At 39.6% G+C, this 24,513-nt stretch overlaps 1 protein-coding gene across 2 annotated transcripts; it reads right to left on the minus strand.

Annotated features, from left to right (window-relative positions):
* Positions 1 to 3,941: 3,941 nt before the first annotated feature.
* On the minus strand, positions 3,942 to 13,322 carry trh (thyrotropin-releasing hormone). 2 transcript variants are annotated; one of them, XM_051653305.1, is made up of 3 exons: positions 13,195 to 13,322; positions 7,141 to 7,322; positions 3,942 to 5,240 (listed from the first exon to the last, which is right to left on the minus strand). In XM_051653305.1, exons 2-3 carry the CDS (start codon positions 7,307 to 7,309, stop codon positions 4,765 to 4,767), a joined length of 645 nt encoding a protein of 214 aa, XP_051509265.1. In that variant the 5' UTR covers positions 7,310 to 7,322; positions 13,195 to 13,322; the 3' UTR covers positions 3,942 to 4,764. The 2 variants fall into 2 exon arrangements, with proteins under 2 accessions (XP_051509265.1, XP_051509264.1); XM_051653304.1 differs by lacking the exon at positions 13,195 to 13,322 and adding an exon at positions 7,522 to 7,840.
* Between the last annotated feature and the right edge of the window lie 11,191 nt (positions 13,323 to 24,513).

The raw sequence follows: 24,513 nt of genomic DNA on the forward strand, positions 1-24,513 counted from the left end.
CTCAAACGTGCGGTTCATGCAAGACGACCAAAGATTTGCATGACCTGGAGGCATTTAGCCAAGACGAATGGGCAGCTGTACCACCTGCAAGAATTTGGAGCCTCATAGGCAACTATTACAAAAGACTGCATGCTGTCATTGATGCTAAAGGGGGCAATACACAGTATTAAGAACTAAGGGTATGCAGACTTTTGAACAGGGGTCATTTCATTTTTTTCTTTGTTGCCATGTTTTGTTTTATGATTGTGCCATTCTGTTATAACCTACAGTTGAATATGAATCCCATAAGAAATAAAAGAAATGTGTTTTGCCTGTTCACTCATGTTTTCTTTAAAAATGGTACATATATTACCAATTCTCCAAGGGTATGCAAACTTTTGAGCACAACTGTAAGAATTATGGAGGCCACTGTGCTCTTGGGAACCTTCAATGCAGCCAAATTTGTTTTTTTTTTGTAGCCTTCGCCAGAGCTGCGCCTCGACACAATCCTGTCTCTGAGCTCTGCAGGCAGTTCCTTTGACCTCATGGCTTGGTTTTTTCTCTGATATGCATTTTCAGCTGTGAGACCTTATATAGACAAGTGTGTGCCTTTCCAAGTCATGTCCAATCAATTGAATTTGCTACAGGTTGTCTCCAATCAAAGTATAGAAATATCTCAAAGATGATCCAGAGCAATGGGATGCACCTGAGCTAAATTTCAAGTGTCATAGCAAAGGGTCTGAATACTTATGTCAATGTGATATTTCAGTTTTTTCTTTTTAATAAATTAGCAAAGTTATCAAAAATCTGGTTTTTGCTTTGTCATTATGGGGTCTGGAGTGTAGATTGATTTGAAAAAAATATATAATAATAATTATATATATATATAAGCATTTTAGCATAAGGCTGCAACATAACAAAATGTGAAAAAGATGAAGGGGTCTGAATACTTTCTGAATGCACTGTATATACATCATACCGTGCAAGAGAATTGGCACTGTAAACCCAAATGCTGTCATTACTGAAAAATCAAGTTGTCTTAATTAAGCATTGCTTGGGATGTCAAGTTTTGGGCTTGTAACTCAAATATCTATGTTCCTTTAAAAAAAATTCCTAAAAAAAAGAAAAGAAAAAGAAAAGATCAACTGACTTATAACTGTGTAAAGTGTTAATGACTCAAACAATTGAGTACAAAATTTAGGCTACGAGGAATACCCATAATCCTTTGTGATTGAACTGTTTAATTATGTTTCTTTGGTCAAAGGGAACTAATATGGGCTTTAAAATATTTAATAAGAATTCATAGAGGTTTAAGCTCTTTTTTTAGTTTCCTTTATGTTGTTTTGTTGCAAATAGTTGTTTGGTGTGATGTCAACATTAGGGTGACCCTGTTAACACTTTCTCAGTTCTTATTGTGCATGTGCAACTGAAGTACAGGTGTCTATGCATTTCTCTGGAGAAATAAGTTTATTTCATGACTGACCTAGAATCAGTTATAATCTTCTTTATTTGAGCTGTGTTATTTTTTTTTATCTAAATTTGAGTCAATTCAAGTAAAAGTATTAAGTAGAAACAACATTTAAATAGCAAATCTGAGTTTAGTCTATTTGCATCTACTTACCTTAACTTAAATAGCTAAGTTAATTCTATATGAACACCAACTTAACTTAAAGCTAGGGTGTGCAATCTTTTCGAGAATTTTTTTTTGTTATACTGGTTGAAAGTCTCTTCACATCCTGATAGCAATCAACAATTTAAGTGGTCTAAATGTAAAAAAAATCTATATATATATCTATATCTATATATCTATATATCTATATATATCTATATCTATATAAGTTCCCCTTGCTCAGGCAAGGGGAACTTTCAGCCCTCTGACCCCGCCTGGACCCTCCGAGCCCTGGACTTCGCCTTGGCCTGTCGGTCCCTCGACATTTCCTCAGCTCGGCTTTCCCTCAGCTCCACTACGGTCCTTCAGCCTGTCGGCTGTGCCGGGGTCCCTCGTCCCTCCGGCTCCTCCTTGGTCTGTCGGTCACCTGGCTCCGCTTTGGCTCTCCGATCCTCTGGCTGCGCCTCGTCCCTCCGATCTGTCAGCTTCACCGGGGACCTCCTTCCCTACGGCTCCATCTTGGTCCTCAGTTCCACTAGCTCCACCTCAGTCTTCCGATCCCTCAGCTCCGCCTTGCTCCTCCGAGCCTCCAGCACCGCCTTGGTCCTCCCTGCCATCGGCTCCACCCTGGCCCTTTGAGTCTTCGGCTACTCTCCGGGCACCAAGTTCCATGGCTCCGCCCCTCGAGCCTCTCACGGCTCCGCCTTCCATGGCTCCGCCCCTCGAGTTTTCCCTCTGTTCATGTGTCATGTTTTCATTGGTTTATTGTTTAATTATCTTGTTATCAGTTCTGTTTGTTCATTGGTTTATGTTCTCCCATGTCTTGTATTTAAGCCCTCATGTTTTCATTGTCTAGTGGTCGAGTATTGAATGTGATTGTATGTGTTTGTCAAGCCATAGTCAAGTCAAGCCATAGTCAAGTCAAGCCATAGTCAAGTCAAGCCAGGTTATAGTCAAGTTCATGTTTATGTTTCACATTTCTAGTTAGGGTTTTTTGGTTCACGTTTATAAATAAACTGCACTTGGGTTCTTCATCTCATCATCGTCTTCGTCATTGCCATCATTGTCAGCAGCCAGCATACGTTACAATATATATATATTTTAATTTATATATATATAAATATATACACACAACATATAAATCTAATGACTACATTATATATACTTGTCATGTTTGTGATGATAAGTTGATGTAGTGCAGTGAAAGCTGTAGCAAAGGGACGGAAACACATCCACCCATGCCAGGAACAGCAGATGGATGTAAGATGACTGTGTGACCTGTTAGAATTTCACTGACTGTAATTACTGGACACCCCATGGACTCCTGCTGCCTTGAAGTGAAAGCTATGATCGTGAGCTTATGATGTCTGTACACTACGCCTAACACTCTGCCTGCATCACAGATAGGAGATAGTGTCGCCTTTTATAGGGAAGACCAGGGCTTGTCACATGGGAAAGTTGTCACAAGGACTATATCACAGTAACTGAGTCAAAAGTTCAATTACTCAACTGCATGTTTTCTCTAGCAGTACTTTTGTATGTTGGTTTGAGACCCAAGACACCCAGTTTTTTCCTAGCCACAGTCCATGATCACATAGGGCCTTAAAGGCATTAAGGCATCGCCTTCTGTAAAGCTGGTTTGAAACTATGTTTTTTTGTGAAAAGCGCTATACAAATAAAAATGACTTGACTTGGCAATTCATTCATTATCGTTTCTGCATTTTTATAATTTTTTTTTTTTTTTTTGTGTTTCTTAATTGTTTTACTGTTTTTAAGTTTAACTGAAAAGTCATGAAATAGCCTAAAATGCATTTTAAATACAGATGTGTTGTGGAAGATGGCTTTTTTTTTTACTTTAGAAAGCATGTCATATTTCTAAAAAGGTATTAGTCTCAAATCAGAATCAATAAACACAGATTCCCACTGTGATAAATCTATCTACAATTTAGTGCGACAGCATGCCCCGCTATAGGGGTAAACGTGTGTTCTACCTTTTTTCCTGGGCAATAACAGTAGAATTGTTGGAAGCTTTTTTTGTCAAAACTTTCATTTGTCTATACAGAAATTGTCTTTCAAAATTAAATGTGTTTTGAGAAATATTAACTTCAGTAACTTGTCATCTCCCCTATGACATTTATTCATTTTAATGAAAGCATTGTGTGTTGATGGTGTGTGTAATTCAGACTGAACAGAACCTTTTCATGTACTGGATGAAAATGGACCTCTTGTTTTGATTTTGCAAGAATTAGTATTTAAATGAGTAAAGTTTAAGAGTATAGGCTTATTTTACTTTCTTCCCCCTCTTTTTGATTGTGTGATGCTCAATTCCAAAAGCAGACATACTGTACGCATCGAAAGCATTTTATTGTACAACATTTGTCATTTAAATATGCTCTATATCAATAGAACAAAATAAATAATGAAAATGTACAGATCGGCAAGTTCTTCAACTCATGCAAGAATACTGTAGAAAAATATTTCGTCAACCCGTTTCATTTTTTATTTATTTTTTATTTTATTTTTTGCGAAGGAATACTCATTCGAGATTTGCATTAATTGGACAATTCCATAATTCATGAATCCATCTGGGAAAACCGCGACTTGTTTTTTTTTTTTTTTTGGTCACTTGCATTTAAATAAATGACGGAGTCCTCAAAAAGACCGAATATTAGTGGAATTCGCCCAATTAAGGGACTTTATATATATATATATATATAAGTTATAGTTGTGTAGGGAATAAAGCCCGTGCCTCATAACGGAAATGTGGAACATTAGCTAAAACGTGCGCGTTCGGTGCGCAATAACGCATCAGAGAAACACCATGAACGTAATGAATATATTTGGACTAACTAAGGAACATTTCGTTTGACCAGCACAGTTGTGTCGGGAATAGGGAATAACGGGAACGAGCAACATATTTTAACGCATGCGTTCGGTGGACTCCTGCGCAATTACTCTTACAGAAACACCGTCGCAACTCAACGAGACACTCAAGGAGATTGTTTTGACGGACTCTCTTGCTTTGACGAAATGTTTTAGACATCTGAAAGCGACCAGTAAAACATATACCGTATGGAGACAGATGCGTTTTCCATCAATAGTATGATGCTGCGGAAAACAATGTACAATAATTTATCCGTTTAGACAACTCATACATTTCAATACACTTATTTCAGTTACTCCTGTTCCATGATATCGTCCTCCAACTCAAACCGTTTTCCGGGATGTTGTCTCTTCTCCTCCGTGCGACTTTTGGCGACGTTGTCCAGAAGCTCCACTAGGATGCTGGCTTGATCGCAGCCACCCACATCCCAGTCCTCGCATAGTCTCTTGCCGGGATGCTGACGTTTTTCCAGGTCCAACCGGTCTCCCGGTGTCCGCTCGCTCTCGTATAGTTCGCGCTTGCCGGGATGTTGTCGTTTCTGGAGCAGCATGAGGTACCGTTTCCCCGGGTGCTGCCGTTTGGACAGCTCGCTCTGGGGCGTAGGGTTTTCCATCATCTGATCCAGAGACGCGCGTTTTCCGGGATGCTGTCTCTTCTGGAGGGAAGCGTCGTCTTCATAGTCCGCGTCCTCGCGTTTACCGGGATGCTGTCGCTTGCCCGGGTGTTGTCTCTTCTCCATCCACTCCGGCTGGGATAGCAACTGTTCTCCTGCAGGTGGGAAAAAAAAAATCACAATTTATGACTTTTGTCTTCGAACACTACAACTCACGAAGAATCAAACATTTCTTAAATTAAAAAAAAAAAAATAAAAAAATTATAATTTTTTTAAATGAAAAAAAAAAATATAAAAAATGGAGAAAAAGCAGAAAAATGTGGTACACTGTTCAAATGTTTTGTCAGGTAACCTAAAATGGTTACTTTATTTGGTAATATATATAAATTAACTTGTTTTAACCAAGTCAAAAATATTTAATATTACTGAATAAGTTTGCAGATGAGGTAGGGATAGCTATCAATTGTTTTTTTTTATTTTTTATTTTATTTATTTTTTCACAGTTTAAGTTTTAGTCTTAATTATAAAGGTTAATTATAATAAAATGTAATATATTTAAATAAAATAGAATAAAAGTTCATTACAAAAGAAGTAATATCGCCTAATATTTGACCATTTATTTGCTTGTAATAAATTGTAGAGACCGTTATTTTTAATATAATTAATATTAACTGCATCATAATCATTTTCATTATTATTTTGAATATACATAATGCATTTGTTTTTTTATTTTAGCCTAGTCTAATTATTGAAAATCGGTTCTGCAATGGTCATCGTACACTTTTTACTAAAACTAATCTATATTGAAAACATAAATATTGGTTATTGATTCTTTAATATTAATGCACTGTAAAAAATGTCTGTAATTTTAACAGTAAAAGACTGTAAAAATGCTAAAGAAATAAAACGTTAATTGATTAACAAATATTAACGGTAAAATACAGTAAAAAATTGTTATATATATTTTAAAAGACAATACAGTAGTTTTTTTTACAATAAAATGTTGTCAAAATGATATTTTTTAGATGTAAAAGTATGATTTTCCTGGATAATGGTTTACTGTACTTTTTACAGTAAATTATTGTTAAAATTACAGTAAAAAAACTATAATCGGTCATTCCCAGAATTCCCTGCATGACCCATCACATTTCATTATATTTTAAGGGAATTGTTATGTTTCTTATTTTTAATATCAGTTATGTACATTGGGGTGTTCTGTGTTATATTTGATGTAGTTTAGTTAATGTTTATTACATTATTTTAATTTCACATGTGTTACCCTGATGGTGTTTAGTGTTTGTGTGAGTGACGCTGAGCACTGTCTCTACATGTTTATTGGTCATGTGCTCTTCTGTCATTTTTACTGTGATTAACAATACATTATAAAGTGAAAAGCAGATTTTTACAGTTTCAGAAGATTAATGTCATATTTTTTTACTGTAAATTTAACAGATTTTTCTTTTTTTCTTTTTTTTTTTTTTTTTACAGTGCCATCGTGGTCATGTAAATGACAACAGTTTTAAACTGTAAAATTTACAGGTTATTCTGAAAAGTTGTTTACATTTTTACTGTATTTTTACATAATTATTCTGTCAACCACAGCTGCCTTTTTTTTTTAACAGGATATTTTTTTTACATCGTGGAACCATTTTTTAGGCTCTCTATAGAATAGCATTTAAATGTAAATATAGCCTAACCTAAATAATAATATAAATAGCTTCATAATCATCATTGTCGTTATTATTTTTACAATATTCTTAAAGCAAATGTTTGATTGAAGTCTAATGATTAGTTTTACTGTGTCAAAAGGCATACATAAAGTAGTAATTAAAATCGGTTCTGTATAGGCTATTAGTTATCGGACAAGTTATGATCAAAAAGAATCTGTATCGAAAACATAAATGAGCCAACCGGTCGATCTCTATAATAAATTGTCTAAAATGTACAAAAGTGTATTAAAAACACTCTTGAATAGAGTGTCTTCTGGTCCTGTGTCTTCTAGCTCATGTAAAAGTGTATTCTGACTCGTTTGTGAAAGTGAATGTGAGCAGACACCGTTGTCGTTGTTTTCATTGTCCTGCATCTGTGTGAGAATGGAACGGATGAGCAGACTCTCTGCGCGCTGGAAGAGCTCATCCAGAGACGGGTCACCCTCAGCCGGCACACTCTGACACCGCATCACCGTCAGAGAGGCCAAGATGATCATCACACACGCCGCCCTCATGGCAGTCTCTGTCCTGACACCAAAATAAACATCAAATCATAGAATAACATTACGCAAGAATAACATTTGCACACTTGGATAAGGGCATTTGCCCAAATAGCTACACAAATAGAAAGCACATCAAAATAATCAATATCAAACGATACGATATACCAAACTTTGGCAAAACACCAGGTCAATACCACGGTACCGCCATCGCATCATTGACTAACCTGCAGTGGATGGTTTATTCACTTGCAGCCTGTTGCAGAAAATCTGCTGATAATGGTGACGATAAAGTGACGATATATCAGCTCGCCAGTGAAATGCAGCTGTCCTCGATCCGTGATGATCCCGTTCAGGTCCGAGGTTAGTCGTGTGAAGCGTGAAAGTGGCATGAACTTTTTTTTATATAGGTGCTCTCCACCCCCGTCACGGCGAGCTGCTAACGTCATGTCAGAGGACTTCATCAGTTTTATGTCACGCGTGCAGTGCGCATTTCACCCTGAGGAGGGCAGTATGCTGCTGCTACACCTGCTGCAGGTGCGGAGATTGAGTCCATTCATAAAACTGACTGCAGGGACTGCATTTCAGGACTACAGGTGCATGCAAACATGCAACGTAGTAAGAACATGTGACAAGAATGGTGGTGCATACTATTGTTTATTTTGTCATTGCATACTGCATACTCGAGAAATTAATCTGATAACAATTTTAGATAAGTAATTGGACATTTGTAGTGGATCACTTTTTTTGAGTATCTTACCCGACACTGATATGGTTTCACATAATATCTGTAATGACAGTAGGCAATATACTGTATATACTGTGTATTCAGTTAGCAGTAAGCTAGTTATTAATTCAGAACACAGCAAACATGGTAATACTATAGTACTTTTGTTAAGCATGTTAATAGTGACAAACCTTCAGCAACTGAAGTTTTACTTGTCTGTATGTTAAATATCACTTTGCGATTTTATGTAATAATCTGGGTGAGCGTGTCTGAGTGTTGTGTCATTCCCTTTTTTGAAGACAGCCTAAAAGAGCTTTTTTCAGAATCACAATGAGGCATACTAATGGGCCCAGAAGTGAAAGACGAGCAAAATCTTATTCTTAAAAGCAAACATCATTCTGCAGGACTTCCTCTAAACCACACTGAATTCATTATGCTCAGCTCACATCATTTGAAACTCTCCACAAACTCTTGTACAGTCACCCAGCTGATGGTAGAATGGCAGCGAGGGAATCACTGTGTAATGGAATAAATCAGGCATCTTTATGCGCTGTCACGTCCAATACTTCAACTGTCAATACCAATCATTTCATACGTACAGGGGGGAAATGAAGAGGAAAAGAAAAAAAACAGCATTTGAATTTATTAGTTTAAAATTTAGGAGGACTATATTGTGCATGAGATCTATCTATCTATCTATCTATCTGTCTGTCTGTCTGTCTGTCTGTCTGTCTGTCTGACATATAATAGGCTTGTAGTGTTGATAAACTTTTCTTTTTCTAGTTCACCATGTTTGCCACCAGTTCATTCTGGCTTTTTTTTTTTTTTTACACCTACTCTTTAAATCTGCGCCTTTTTGTTCTGTGAAATATAGTCATCCTTTTGTGTCCATAAAGGACACACATAAAGCCACACACAGACAATCATTTATATAACAGTGCAAATTAGATGACATGGAAATTTGACCTGAAAGGTCATGCTGTAGCCACTGTCAGGCTATAATTATTGTATGAATGTGAACAAACACATAAACAATATTTAAGAACTCAGAACTTCACATTAAAATACAGCCAGCTTATTTATTTCAACAGAATTCAAGGGGAAACAAAACCTACTGGTTGGGAGGAGAAAACTCTTGTTCAGACATAATGATCAGTGTATGTTGTATGCTCTTTTCTTCGCGTATTTAATCATTTAGTCTCGCTGAGAATAACTTGCAGATATAAAAACCATCTCTCTATTTTTCTAATAGTTTGCCGTGGGAGTGTGTATTCCTGTGTGTGCATGTAAATATCCTCTGGCAGCAAGACATAGTGGTCTAATAAACACAGAAACACGATAATGATGTTAACTCTCATGTTTTTTGCTCCAAAATACACCACTGTGATGCAGGGAGAGATACTGATGCTGAATTTTCACTGATAATGGGTTGGATTTCAGTAAATAAATAATTTTTTAACATAATTTGTACAATAGTACTTTACAGGGTTGATCTAATCTGTGTGTCCTATTCAAATGCTCGTCAAATTATTCACAGATGTTTAATCATATCAACTATGGAGAAGGTTTGTGTTTGGAGATGCAGGCAAGTTTAAATGTGTTCCCTGTGAGCTGACAGTGATGGTGAGTTATGCACATGCACCAGTAAACTCTGCTGTAGTATTAGAAGATTGACTGGATCAACCTCAAGCTCTTTATATTCATTAAAGTGTAAATGTCAACAGAAGGGAAAACATCTGTCTTTCTTCAGAGGGTTTCTGACATTCTTAAGAAAAAATACTTAGAGACAAAGAAGAAATATTAAGTGTTAACTAGAAAAGGAAATTTCATCAATACAAATTTTCAAGGACTTACCTGTACAGACAGACAGACAGACAGATAAATGGATGGATGGATGGAAAGAAAGACGAACAGACAGACGGATGGATGGATGGATAGACAGACAGACAGATAGACAGACAGACTGACGGATGCAGGGGCGGTTCTATGATTTCATCTTTAGGGGGGCTTAGCCCTCAATGAGGATGTGAAGCAAGAGACCATTGCCTAATTGGTGCCTCTTTGTAAATCGGGACCACTATATTACTATATAATATAGTGATGTCAAAAGTACCGGTACTTTGGTTCCAAGTCGATACTAAAATGTTATAAATGTAATAATACCAGTCTTTCTGCAGTACCGGCTCAAATCGGTGCACGTGTACTGTTTGACTGACAGACGACTGTCTATATGTGTGTGCTAGGGAAGGGTAGATCGATACTAAAGTAGAAGATTTGGGATATACAACTTGAGTCACACGGATAACTTTTGCAATGCTTTTATGTCCTTTTTGGAACTTAAATACATTGCCTTTCATTATATGGAGACATTCTTCAGTTATCTTAAAGGGGTCATGACATGGGAATTCAAATTTTCAAGTATAAATTCAAGTATATACAAACAGTTATAACTTCAAGACAGTGATCCTATTTTATGTGCTCATATCCCTTATTATTATACCCCATGGTTTTACCTTAATGTGCATTAATTTATAATTAATCATTATATATCATCATATATTTAGTATAAACCTATATTATTTCAACACCATCAAAGTGGAGTGATATTTTTATCATTCTTTTTTTTATTTTGGTAAACATGACACAATTTAAGATTAATATTACATGAAATGAGATGGATAATCTTCAGAGGTTGAGCCAGGGGGCTGCTCTCGAATTGCTCTTGCGGTGTGTTGATGACACGTGACCATGACGTTGTGCAGGTGCAGACGAAAAAGTCAAACAGAATTTGTAACCACATGCACTGCTTCAAGACGAAGTCAAACACACCATAAAGACATTATGTCTTTGCCCACTTTGCACACAGGGGATGAAGTGAGTCAATCAGAACTGTGGGTGGTTACAGAGAAGCCTTAAAGGTGAAACATCCGCAAAACCAAGTTTTTTTAAACAGAGGGTCAAAAACAGGATAGAAAATGCATTTGACAATGTATTAGGGTAGTATTTCTAAATTATGACTGTTTTTGGTGAGAAAAAAAACCCCATTACTAACAGTAAAGGTGGGCCTCAGGGGAAAAATAAATCATGCCATGACCCCTTTAATTACTGTTCTGAAGATGGAAATAGTTATGGTGTTTTGGAATGACATAAGGGTGATTAAATAATGTAATGAATACTACTGAATTGTGGGCACTGGGCAATATGGCAAAGTGTTCTTAGTTGTGAGAACACTAGAAAATGTTCCCTCTATTCTTGATCATTTCTTACCTGGCTCTAACTCTCTGTCTCCTGTGACCCCTTCAGTCTGTCTACCTCTATCTCCACTTGTTGGCTCTCCCTGTCCTCCAGCATTTACGTCTTTAAAAAAACGTTGTATATCCATCTATAAAAAAAGCAAACATGTCTTTGAATGTCGTTTGTGGTCTATCTGATGAGAGTCAACTAAAAATTCAATTGCTTCAGTTTGCAAAGCATGACCAAGCAATCTTGAATTATAAACTGGCTGGATGATTATTAACTACCACTAATTTGAGAGGGCAAATTTCCTTAGACATTGTAGACATTGAATGCATTGATGCAGGCTAGCAAACAAGTCAAAAATCAGAAAATACCTTCATAGTAGCATGTTTCATGAAACAGAGAAAAAGTAAGCCACTGATTAAAGTTTGCTGCCTCCGGCTGCATATGACATACATGCAGCACAGCCACTTCTCCATTCAAATGAAGAAGGTAGCGGGCAACACACGTACGAAGGGTTACCACTCATGCGCAGAATAGCAAAGAGAATAAAAACTTTAAAAAACACAAACAGCCTGTTAGTCAATTGTTATTTTTCGTATCAACATGTCCTGCATTTTTGGGTTATTTACATTTTTATTTTCAAAAATAAAAATTATACTTTTCAAATAAGTTTTGAATTGATAGTTTGATAGTTGATAGTTTTAGGGGGGCTGAGATGACAGACAGGGGGGCTGAAGCCCCCCTAAAAATGGTTCTAGAACCACCCCAGGACGGATGGATGGATCCATGGATGGATGGATCCATGGATGGATGGATGGATGGATGGACAGACAAATAGACAGATGGATAGATGGATGGAAGGATGGATGGATGGATGAACAGACTGTCAGAAGGATGGATGGACGAACAGACTGTCAGACAGACAGACAGAGAGACAGACAGACAGACAGATAGATAAATAGAAAAAAGATGGACTGATGGACAGACAGACAGAGAGATAGACAGATGGATCTATGGATGGACAGATGGACAGACAGACAGATGGATGGGCAGCGGATGGACAGACAGACATACAAACAGACAGACAGACTGACCGATGGACGGACGGATAGATAGATAGATAGTTTAACTATATTGAACTAAAGAAACTAATAAACTTTATTATTTGGCAGAAAAATGTATCTTTCAGATTATTAATATAAAAAATGTAACTATTTATTGAACATTGGTGTCTTATATCATATTAATGTTGCCGCCATTTCAATAAACAATTTGAGGCTGTGTGCTACATTGATTTTAGCTTGAGTAAGAGGAGTTTTGATGCTTTGTTTTGAACTAATGTTCTAGACGTAGTATTATGCTGGTGGGGAGCCAGTCCAATCTACATTAAAACTGTATAAAGTGTACAAAAGATTTAAGAGTATATTTAATATCAAACTTGGATCTGTTTGTGAGGCTTTTTAGCCATGATTAATTCAATTGTGAGTCTTGTCATGTATCTCAGAATCTCATCAGTCACTCTGTGGGCCTCCACACATGCTGAGACTTTGCTCAAGATGCCTGATACTTTCTTGCATTATTTTCCAGACATTTTTCCTCAACCCACACAGCTTATAATGGACTACCATAATAAAACTGCACATACAAAACATATGACAGCTCTACTTCCTCCAGCAGAACATCTCAACACACTAAAACTTAGTTGGTTGTTATTTTTGCCAAGCTTCAGAAATTTAACATTTCTACCAACAAATAAATTCCAAGTAGAAAAGATCTAGGCACATCATACACATAGACTTCTGCATCTTTGACATTAAAATCAACATAAAATTAAAACTGATCCACCCAGTCATGGTGTGTTTTATTTGTAAGGGTCAGAGAAAGGGTGGAAAATGTATAAAAAGAGAGAAGATAGAATTGGAAGTTTTGATACCTTTGGAGAGCTTTAGTTTCTCAGTTCCCAGAAAGTTTCCGGACGTCACCAAACACTCCACACACATTAGATATGCAGGGACAAGAGGAGACAGCTCGACTAAAACTGCCCCGGCTGACTGACTAACCATGTACGAGCTGACAGACACTCACTCGGCCTGAGCTGCTTGTTATCCAGAAGCGGTTTCTCAGATACCCTCCTACAAAATAAATAAAACCAGTGCTTGTGTTAACACAGACATGAAGTGTATGCCATTGACACTGCCCTCATGAGAGCTTGCCAGTTTTCTGTTATTTTTGCTGACACTTCACTGACAGAGGTCACCATGGCAATATGTGATTGACATCTGCAAGGCGGGGTCCGGACGCTGTTTGCGCAGAGGTCAGGGGGTCGTGCGTTGTGACATGAATGTCTTCACCACAGACATCCCAAAGTGAGTCGTGACTGGACCACAGAGGTACTTCAACTTTCAAAGAGAAAGAACTGGAAAGCAAGTGAGTTCGAGTATACACTTTTGTGAGAGAATGGATAAAGAAGATTAGATACCAGAAAAGACTTTCAAACAAACAATTACCTGTATAGCTTTGACTTTGCATGTCATTTTGCAAACAGCTATTAGGCGGCAAAAAATGTAGTTGTGTGGTATGGTTCTGCAATTGTACTTCAGAGATATGAAGGTATCCATGTGCCCTGATCTTCTCACCTGTTTTGTTTTCCCGTCTAAAATTGACCTCTGGACAAAGACTATCAAGTTGCCTCTGGGGACAACAGGCCCAAATACTCACCCCAGACTAGTACATAAACACGTAACCTCCCACATGAACTCAAACACACTGCTTTACAGCCCTGATGATTAGCACACACACACATGAAAGATTTTGTCTGTGTGTGTAAGCATCTCACCCATCAGCAATTGCTCTCTATTCTAGCAGGAAGCACAGGGGTTGTCTCCATGGCAACAGCATAGACACAGGGGTACTGGTTGCTAAGAAGTTGCTAATACTTGTTTCTTTAGGGATAGCACTTCCAAATCTTTGTGAAGGGCCCTGATGTCCAACCCAAGGAGGGCGTTCTAATAACCTATTCCACTTATTCATTAACCCTAAATAGAATGACAAGTAAGTTAAACGTTAAAAATGTAGTGTTTTTAAAAGCCTAAGTTAAAAAAGTACATTTTGCCTTGAATTTGGTTTGATTACTTTCATGTAAATCTAAGCTTTTTCAGCAACGAGCAAGAGAACATTATGTTGACCGCTATGTATACCGATGAGCCAAAACATTATGACCACCTTCCTAATATGCAGTTGGTCCTACACGTGCCAACAAAATAGCGCCGGCTTGCCAAAGCATGGACTCTACAAGACCCCTGAAGGTGTCCTGTGGTATCTGGCACAAGACATTAGTAGCAGATCCTTCAAGTCCTGTAAGTTGCATGGTGGAGCCGCCGTGGATCAGACTTGTTGGCATACAATACCCATATTACGAGCAATACGTTTCACTCGGCCTGTGCTGTGAGACATGCCAACAGAGAGCACTAGAAACAAGCAGCGCTCCTTTTATAATGAACGGAGCTAATCCCTGCAAGTGCTCAGAGGTGTAGTTAGCTCTGGGCTTTTGGGGCTGTTATCCTCCCATTTTTCTTTTTATCTGGCACTGAACCCGATTAATTTATGCACTTTCTCACTCACTGCACTACAGTCACCTCTTTCTCTCATATTAAAGTGAGTACAGAGTTGCCGGAATTGTTGTTTTAATGACAATAGACCATTGCGGTTACATGATACTGGCATATTTCACTAAAACACACTGTAGAGAACAAGAATGAAGAATAATGAAACTATATTCAAGTGTCTGACAGCCAGGAAAATAAGGTTTTGACAGGACAAGTTAACATGTTGCCAGAGTGCCTTTAGACTATAATCACTACATTATATAACTGTAACACATAAAGGACAACTCGGCCACGCCCTCCTCCTCGTCACACTCCTTCCCCACCCAATTCAGGCCGGGGCACCACCGGTCTGACTAACTCCCCCCAACTCTGGGGGCAGGACGCTGCCCTTCCAGCTGTTCTGTCAACCGGTGGCCCACACCGCCTCCTGTGAACCTGGGGGGGGAGAGACGAGGCGTGGGGAGAGGGAAAGGGTGAGCAGAGACACACACAGAGAGAGAGAGAGAGAGAGGAGACAGAGAGAAGAACTTGCTCGCCGGCTCCCGGACACGCTGTCGCCCGGTCCTCAACCGCTCCTCCACCCTCTGGTGGACGGCAGCTCGCGCCTACCTCAGTGGATGGCAGCGAGTCCTCCAGCCCCTGGCGGACGGAACTGCTTCTCCCCTTCTCGACAGATGGCTGCGGCTGCTCCCCTGGCGGATGGCAGCGGCAAGGTCTCCGAGACAGCGCATCCCTCCTCCCTCCTGGGTTTCGGCACCACTGTAAAACATAAAGGACAGGCAAGGAGGAGGCGGAAACCGGCTGAACAGTAAAAATAAAGTTTAATGGTAAACTTAAAACCAACATAAACAAACGTGCAGTGCAGCTGCGTGCGTCCCTCTCTCTCTCTCTCGAACCGGAGCCTCCGGCCGCCCCTTATCTCGCTCTCCCGCTGATCAGCTGACTCAGCGCCAGCCGTGCTCTATCACAGCCCGGCCACGCCCTCCTCCTCATCACAATAACTATAACTGTCCTTGTAAATCTAGCTTTTTTTTAAGCAGCATGTTACCAGCCTTTCATAATAAGTAAATGAAAAGTTTATACAATTTTGGGAAATTAATTAAGCGATGGAGTAATCTCTGGCATGACATTAAAAGACAACCAACACTTTAAAGAATACCATGGTATTTTATGGCACCATATCCAGAAAAAAATAAAAAATAAATAAAAACAAATGGCATGGTTATTTTTTGTTAGTGCCAACTGTTCGGCCTACACTAAGAGACCTGTGGCCCACCTTAGATCTTAGAGCTGGAGCCAGACCTGCCTGTGATTACCATATAATTTCGAAGATGTTCACCTGCAGAGCCGAAGTCATGGCCTGCAAGTCTCAAGTTGATATTTTGTTGTTTGATTAAACATTCTTAACTGAGTTATTACTTGCTTTTATATGGTAATAACAGGCAGGTCTGATATGTGTTCAATGAATGGCACATGATTATCTTTATATTACAATTTGCAGCCTCAGTGGATAAAGCAACTAAACCGTAATATTGAAATAGTATGCTCTCAATAAAACTGTCAACTAAAAACAGAAATGCAGAAAATGCAATGCAACAATTACAATAATAAACAGTTTCATAAATAGTTTCTTTGGCTTAAAGTTACACCATTTTCTTTTTTTTTTTATTTCTTTTTTTTTTTTTTAAGATTTATGCATTTAAATTTAATAACAAAATGTTATCAAATTGAACTGAGTAATCTTTATTAAAATAATAAAAAATAACTAAATATTTTAAGTTTTATTATTTAAAATTTGTTAAACATTACACAATTCAATCTAACGGAATTTTGTTATTAAATTGGAATACGCAAATCTTAAAAATACGAAAACATTTTTTGAATGTATAATGGAAAGATTGTTACACACCAAACTAATAAATATGTGCATCATTGTACTATAAAATCTGCACACTATAAAAACAGATGTTTTATCATCTGTAGCTCAACTGGTAGAGCATGGCGCTAGCAACGCCAAGATCATGGGTTCGTTTCCCAGGGAACACACAAACTGATAAAATATATACCTTAAATGCTCTGTAAGTTGCTTTGGATAAAAGTGTCTGCCAAATGCATAAATGTAAATGTAGATGAGTATGCATTCATGGGGAACTATCTTGTACCTACAGTGGATTTTAAATGTAGTTTTTGGAGTGATTCATTAAAGCATGGCAACCAATATCCGCTTCAACAACCCTACCAGAAAACATATCCAAGCATTTTAGCATTTTAGCAAAGCCCCAGCACACTTCATACGAAATTGAAGAACGAACAGGTGTGACATCATTTAGAACAAAATCTGGCCAAAATGAAGGTGTTTTTGGGTTCTTTTCGGTGGTTTGTAACTTTCAGGAAAACTTTGTGCCTGCTGCTAAACACTTTCTTATTGCCATTAGTCCAACTCATCGGTAGCTGTGACCTGGAGCTCCACCTTCTTTGAGGCTGACATATTTTTCAATTACATTGTTCAGTCAGTTAAGCTCAGTCAACATGTTTTGCGAACTGGTGCAAACTTACCTACAATTGTTTGCATAGAGACATTTTCCAAGAACATGTCATGTAATTTTGTTTTAATTAGTCTACAAAAGGAATCAAATCTACTCAAATAGTCTTAAGAGCCCATTCACTTTGCAGTACGCTCAAGTGCTATCTTCTGTGAAAGCCATTCACGCATCTGCCCATAGTAAGGTATGCCTCTCTGTATTCTTCCCATTAACACTCTTTTATACAGCTATCTTTTCAGTAGTATTAGTGTAATCATAAATTACAATAACAGTGTGTAATCTGCGCATTGTGTGTAATATGGTCTCATATAGCGTGTTAGCGCATTAGCGCCATGAATGCAGAACGTAAACATGACAAATTACACATAATCTACTGTATATATATTACTTTAAATTGTCATAAAGTGGTTAAAATGGCTTCTTTTACTTATAATGTCACATTAGTTCATGTTTTACACGTAGTCTTGAGCGTCCTCATATTTAAATAGTCCATTAAGCACCTCCCACAGCGGTGTGACTGATGTCTGAATGATCGCAAACATTATGCTATTGTTCAGCTGTTTCTAACTTCCTTTTGGTTCTGAGCGAAGAATGAAGAAGAACTCTGTGAGTATGCTGGTCCTTTAACAGTTAAACATCCATCTGGAGACTGCTGACCTGCCGCTGCTGTCCTAAAACTGCTACTGACCTGAACGTGAACACGCAAGTGGTAATCAATTTTAATGCCACAAATGCTGCTGATTGAGCTTAACCTGAATTGAACCTGGACTATCGTTCCTTCATCACAAGCGACGAGGACCACGGATGTCATCCATCATCGATGGGTGCGCAGATGTCTGGTCAGTCCAATATGCACTCGGAAAAGTCTGTTGGGCAAGGATGCCTTCTTGGTGAGAAGGAGGTGCTGGCTTGGGATTTCCTGGCAGCGCGCTTCTTAATTGCATCATTGGTCCTTTTCCGCTCAAAAGCAGCTATGCCAGAGGAGACTTGTCTGCACCAAGCTGACTGGTCAGTAGCAAGGTTCTCCCAGCTGTTAAGGTTGATAGCGCAGTTTTTCAGAGAGGCTTTGAGAGTGTCCTTGTACCTCTTCTTTCAGTCATCCGGTCATTATCATAAAATACAGTTCTGTCATAATGAACACAAATAAGGCAGATTTGAAAGAAAAAAAGGCTCATGATACATTGTTTCCTGCAATTGTAATTGCAACTTCTGTGTAAAGACGGTGTAACGTCACGTTCACATCAGAAACATGAGAATGAAGATCTGTTGAGAAATAGCAGTTATTAATGACAATAACATGAATAGGTAAATTATGGGAGAAAAGACTGAAAGGAAAACAACAACAGGAAAACCTTTAGTATTTAGTATTCAGCCTAGAATAATTTCTTAAATTATTCTGCCCAACCCTGGATAAATGTAACTATTTATTGAACATTGGTGTTTGTATCATATTTCTTTTTTTTGAACACCCTTAACCCTTCAATGTTATCAGTTGTACTGCACAGCCTCTTGTGGCTTATTGTTTTATTGGAGAATGAGTTAAACCACAGAGCTCTCTGGTTGGTCACTCAAGTGTGTAAGCTTTAATTCTGATATCAGAAATGGTTTAGCGCGGCCGTTGAGACCAGAAGATTGGATCAATCTGTCTATTACACACAGATGGAGCTTTGATCAGAAACTACTGAGAAAGAGTGCATTAAGGGATAGTAGAGTTTGTGTGCAAGAGAAATAAAGAGAAAAAGAAAGAATGGGAGAGAATCAAAGAGAGCGAGGACTAATGTGTTTGGTTTTAGGGAGAACCGTGTGTGTGTAAGTGAGTGGGAGTAAGCGGAAAGGAAATGTTTGTGTGTGTTTACATGTAGGCTAGTGTGGGTGTTATGAAGTGTGCCACAAATGGCGAGGTAAGGTCGCACACTGTAAAAATTTTCAAAGCAAGCCGCAGTCTTGTGAGGATACTAAGAGATAATGGCTTTATGATTCAGGGTGACTAAATAAGACTCAGAAGAACTATACAAGCAGCAAGGAGTCTTTCTGACAGAGAGAATTCTGCTGTAAACCCCTGAGACGTGTGGGATACGCGTATGAAACCAAAAAAGAGAAACAGAATGCATATTCTCAAGAGCACAAGAGTCTGGTTCCAGAAGTAAAAATCGCATTAATTTTTTTCCACAGGCAAATTGATTTTTAATGATGACTTATAAACTTTTAAAGATAGACCTACAGTAATCTCTGAGGTTGTTAATCAATGGTACATACACTACCCATGATCCTGAGGGGGAAAATCCTTCAATCAGAGTTGCCGCAAACAAGCTATGCAGCAACCACCCACTTCCATGATTCACTGTGAATTATGTGAATGATGCAACCGAGTCACTCAACTGCTTGCCGTCGGATTCGTGGTCTAGTCCCTAGTTTGTTTGTTTTACTTTGTTTTATGTTTTATTTAACACAGTGCGCTTTGTGCATATTGGTCTATGACAAATCAACTCTTTTAAGCTTGCAAACTAGTGCAAACGATCTGCTCTATCAAGCGTTAAATGGCTCATATCAAATCAATCAAATCACTTTATTGTCACACAGCCATATACACAAGTGCAATGGTGTGTGAAATTCTTAATACGCACTATATAGAAACACATTATTCAATAAAAATAAAAAATAAAAATAAAAATATATAAAAAAGTATATATAGTAGTATATATAGAATGTACAGTAGGTTGTATTGTACTGTATTGACATTCAGGCTGTCGGTTGATAGTAAGTTGTTGAGAGAATATAATATAATAATTATTTAATTTATGACAGTCCGGTGTGAGATATAAGAGTAAGGGTAATAAAGTGCAGTGCAGATGTATTTTGATCGTGGGAGATCAAGAGTTCAAAAGTCTGATTGCTTGGGGGAAGAAGCTGTCATGGAGTCGGCTGGTGCGGGTCCTGATGCTGCGATACCACCTGCCTGATAGTAGCAGTGAGAATAGCCCATGGCTCGGGTGGCTAGAGTCTCTGATGATCCTCCGAGCTTTTTTCACACACCGCCTTGTATATATTTCCTGGAGGGAGGGAAGCTCACCTCCGATAATGTTTCTGGCAGTTCGCACCACCCTTTGCAGTGCTTTGCGGTTGTGGACGGTGCTATTGCCGTACCAGGCGGAGAAGCAGCCAGTCAGGATGCTCTCTACAGTGCAGGTGTAGAACCATGTGAGGATGTGGTGGTTCATTCCAAACTTCCTCAGCCATCTCAGGAAGAAGAGGCCCTGATAAGCCTTCTTCACAATGACTTCAGTGTGGATGGACCATGTGAGTTCCTCAGTGATGTGGACACCCAGGAACTTGAAGCTGCTGACTCTCTCCACTGGTGCTCCATTGATGGTGATGGGACTGTGTTCTCTGTCTTTTCTTCTGAAGTCCACCACAAGCTCCTTTGTCTTACTGACGTAGAGGGAGAGGTTGTGCTCCTGACACCAGTGTGTCAGAGTGTGCACCTCCTCTCTGTAGGCTGTTTCATCATTGTCAGTGATCAGACCTACCACCGTCATGTCATCAGCAAACTTAATGATGGCATTGGAGCTATGTGTTGCCACACAGTCATGTGTGTACAGGGAATACAGTAGTGGGCTGAGAACACAGCCCTGTGGGGCTCCAGTGTTGAGGGTTAGTGATGAGGAGATGTTGCTGCCTATTCTAACCACCTGGCGTCTGCTTGACAGGAAGTCCAGGATCCAGCTGCACAGCGAGCTGTTTGAGCCCAGAGCCCGGAGTTTCTCATCTAGCTTGGAGGGCACTATGGTGTTGAATACATTGAATACTGAGCTGTAGTCTACAAACAGCATTCTCACATAAGTGTTCTTTTTTTCCAGGTGGGAGAGAGCAGTGTGTAGTGTAGATGCAATGGCATCATCAGTGGAGCGGTTATTGCGGTAAGCAAACTGCAATGGGTCAAGAGAGAGAGGCAGCACAGAGCAGATGTAATCTCTGATTAGTCTCTCAAAGCATTTGCTGATGATGGGGATCAGAGCAACAGGACGCCAGTCATTTAAGCAAGTTATTTTTGATTGCTTTGGAACAGGCACAATGGTGGATGTTTTAAAGCATGTGGGGAATACAGACAAAGAGAGGGAAAGGTTGAAAATGTCTGTAAAAACACCAGCCAGCTAGTTCGCGCACGCTCTGATGACGTGGCCCGGAATGCCGTCTGGGCCCGTGGCTTTGCGGATATTCACCCATCAGAAGGATCGGGTTACATCTGCTACAGAGACGGAGAGTGAAATAACCTCTGTAGCTTCGGCCGCGAGAGCTCTCTCCACGAGGGCGGTGTTATTTCCCTCAAAACGAGCATAAAAAGTATTTAGCTCATCTGGGAGAGAGGCAGCGGTGTTCATGGTGGAGTTTTTATTCCCTTTAAAGTCCGTGATGATGTTAATTCCCTGCCACATGCATCTAGAGTTGGTGGTGTTAAACTGTCCTTCAATCTTGCTCCTGTACTGGCGTTTTGCTGTTCTGATAACTGGCTTGTTTATGCTCCTCCGCGTTCCCGGAATTAAAAGCGGAGGTCCACACATTAAGTGCCGTGCGAACATCGTTACTTATCCATGGTTTCTGGTTTGGATAGATCCGTATTGTTCTGGTCGGAACCACGTCCTCCACGCACTTTTTGACGGAAAACATTACGCTATCAGTGTAAAGCTCGATGTCGTCATCAGAGGCGGACCGGAACATCTCCCAGTCTGTGTGATCAAAACAGTCTTGTAGCATAGAGGCTGATTGGTCTGACCAGCACTGGATCGTTCTGAAGGTGGGTGCTTCCTGTTTCAGTTTCTGCCTGTAAGTGGGCAGAAGCAGAATGGAAGAGTGGTCCGATTTGCCAAATGGTGGGCGGGGGAGGGATTTGTAGCCATCCCGGAAGGGAGAGTAGCAATGGTCCAAAACCCGGTCCCCTTGTGTGTTGAAACTAATGTGCTGGTGGTATTTTGGTGCGACTGATTTTAAACTGGCTTTATTAAAGTCCCTGGTCACAATGAACGCAGCCTCAGGATGCGTGGTTTCCTGCTCACTTACACTCCCATACAGATCCTTGAGTGCCCGGTCTGTGTCAGCTTGTGGCGGGATGTACACAGCTGTGATAATGATCACTGTGAATTCCCTCGGTAGCCAGAATGGTCGACACAGAAGCATGAGAAATTCCAGATCAGGAGAGCAGAAAGACTTGATAGAATGAACGTTCCTCTGATCACACCAGGATTTGTTGATCATAAAACATACACCACCACCTCTGCTTTTACCTGAGAGGTCTTTCGCTCTGTCCGCTCGGTGCACGGAGAACCCCGCGGGTTCAATGGCTGAGTCTGGAATCTCTGCAGACATTCTAATTTCCGTAAGGCAGATAATGCAGCAGTCCCTCGTCTCTCGTTGGAAAGAGATCCACGCTTTCAGCTCGCAGAGCTTGTTATCCAGAGACTGAACATTTGCCAGTAGAATAGTGGGTAGCGGGGGTCGATTTGCGTGGCGTCTTACTCTGATGAGAACGCCGGCTCTGTTTCCCCTTTTCCTCCTGCATTTCCGCGTCCGGACTGCCCAGACAAAGGGCTCCGCTTGCGTGTTTGTAAACAGCGGGTTGGTATTGAGGAATTTGAAGTCCGGTTTACAGTGTGAAATTGCTGAACCAATGTCCAAAAGTGTTTGTCTGTCGTAGACAATAAGGCAGACAACATCCAAGACAAAAAACATAAGAATTGTGAACAAAACAAACAAAACACTACTATGTTGTGTCGGAGTTCGCAACGCAGCAGCCATACTCGGCGCCATCTTGAGTCCAATTAATGTCATATCATATCACTCACCTCCTCCTTTTCTGTTGTCAATACTTGGTTACCTGCGTCGCTGGCCATGTTCTCTACCGGTGAGGAAGTGTAGGAAAAAACGCAGGAGATGGGGTGGCCTTGCCGTCAAGCTAAAGCGCTACTTGGCTCAACAACGTGAGTCGTGGCCTTCACTGGGTCTCCATGTGAGGGGCTTGGTCGGCGATTACTTCATTTGCTGGCGCTCTCTGGATCCAGTATGTGAATGGAATATTTCACTGATTCCGTCTGTAGCTGCTCCGCTCCCTGTGTACGGCTCGCACCATGTCCACCGTGGAGGACATGGACAATTCACCTCGGACAACGGGCCGCAGTGGGAGGCTGGTCTCTATTTTTAAAGATAATTTTTCTTGCTGCCCAATTATGTTTTATGACTATAGGAGTTTTGAGTTGCAGCTGTTTACATTGGATCTAAATTGCTCACTCTTGGTTGCTCTGATATACCACCCCCCTAAGCACAACATAGACTTTTTAAATGAGTTTGCAGACTTCTTGGGGGAATTTACACCAAAATACGATAAACTGTTAATTCTTGGAGATTTCAATGTTCATGTATGCTGCACAGTGGACTCATTATCTAAAGAATTTATTACTCTGATTAATGCATTTGATCTAGAACATCATGTGAATGTCCCTACTCATCAGCTTGGACACACACTTAACCTGGCATTTGAACCTTGGACATACACTTAATATGGCATTTCTCTGTATGATTTTTAGGTATTTGATAATGGGTTTTCTGACCATAAATCTGTCATGTTTTCTGTTCCTTGGGTATCTAATACACCTAAAGCCACTAAATATGTCCGTCAATCTCGATTAATTACCTCAACCACTAGCAAAGCTTTTTCATTAGCTTTTTGTGATGCTCTTCAATCAGTGGATGTCAGTCAATGTGATCTGAGTGCAGAGGAGCTTCTATTTAGGCTCAGCTTCATATGTTTAAATGTTTTAGACTCAATGGCTGCTATAAAGACTTTAAAACTTAAACCGAGAGCTGAGCCCTGGATTGACGATAACATATGCTCTTTGAGGCAGATCTGTAGAAGAGCGGAGCATAAGTGGAAAAAGGACAGGCTCCAGATTTCCTTTGAAATACTTAGTGATCTATTATCCAAATTCCAGAAGGCAGTGTGAGTATCGAAATCCAGGTATTTTGCGGAAATCATTAACAAGAATTACCATAGACCCAAAACTCTTTTCATTATTTTTAATGCTGTTGTTAATCCAACTGTTTGTGAGTACCCAG

This window comes from Myxocyprinus asiaticus, chromosome 24, assembly GCF_019703515.2.
Source record: "Myxocyprinus asiaticus isolate MX2 ecotype Aquarium Trade chromosome 24, UBuf_Myxa_2, whole genome shotgun sequence".
Taxonomy (NCBI): Eukaryota; Metazoa; Chordata; class Actinopteri; order Cypriniformes; family Catostomidae; genus Myxocyprinus; species Myxocyprinus asiaticus.

What these genes read in the sequence shown, in the direction of transcription:
- trh (XM_051653305.1), bottom strand. Translation starts at nt 7,309, where the DNA reads ATGAGGGCGGCGTGTGTGATGATCATCTTGGCCTCTCTGACGGTGATG. An exon ending in CAATGAAAACAACGACAACG is followed by an intron (nt 5,241 to 7,140) that starts GTGTCTGCTCAC and finishes TCCCACCTGCAG; the next exon opens with GAGAACAGTTGCTATCCCAG.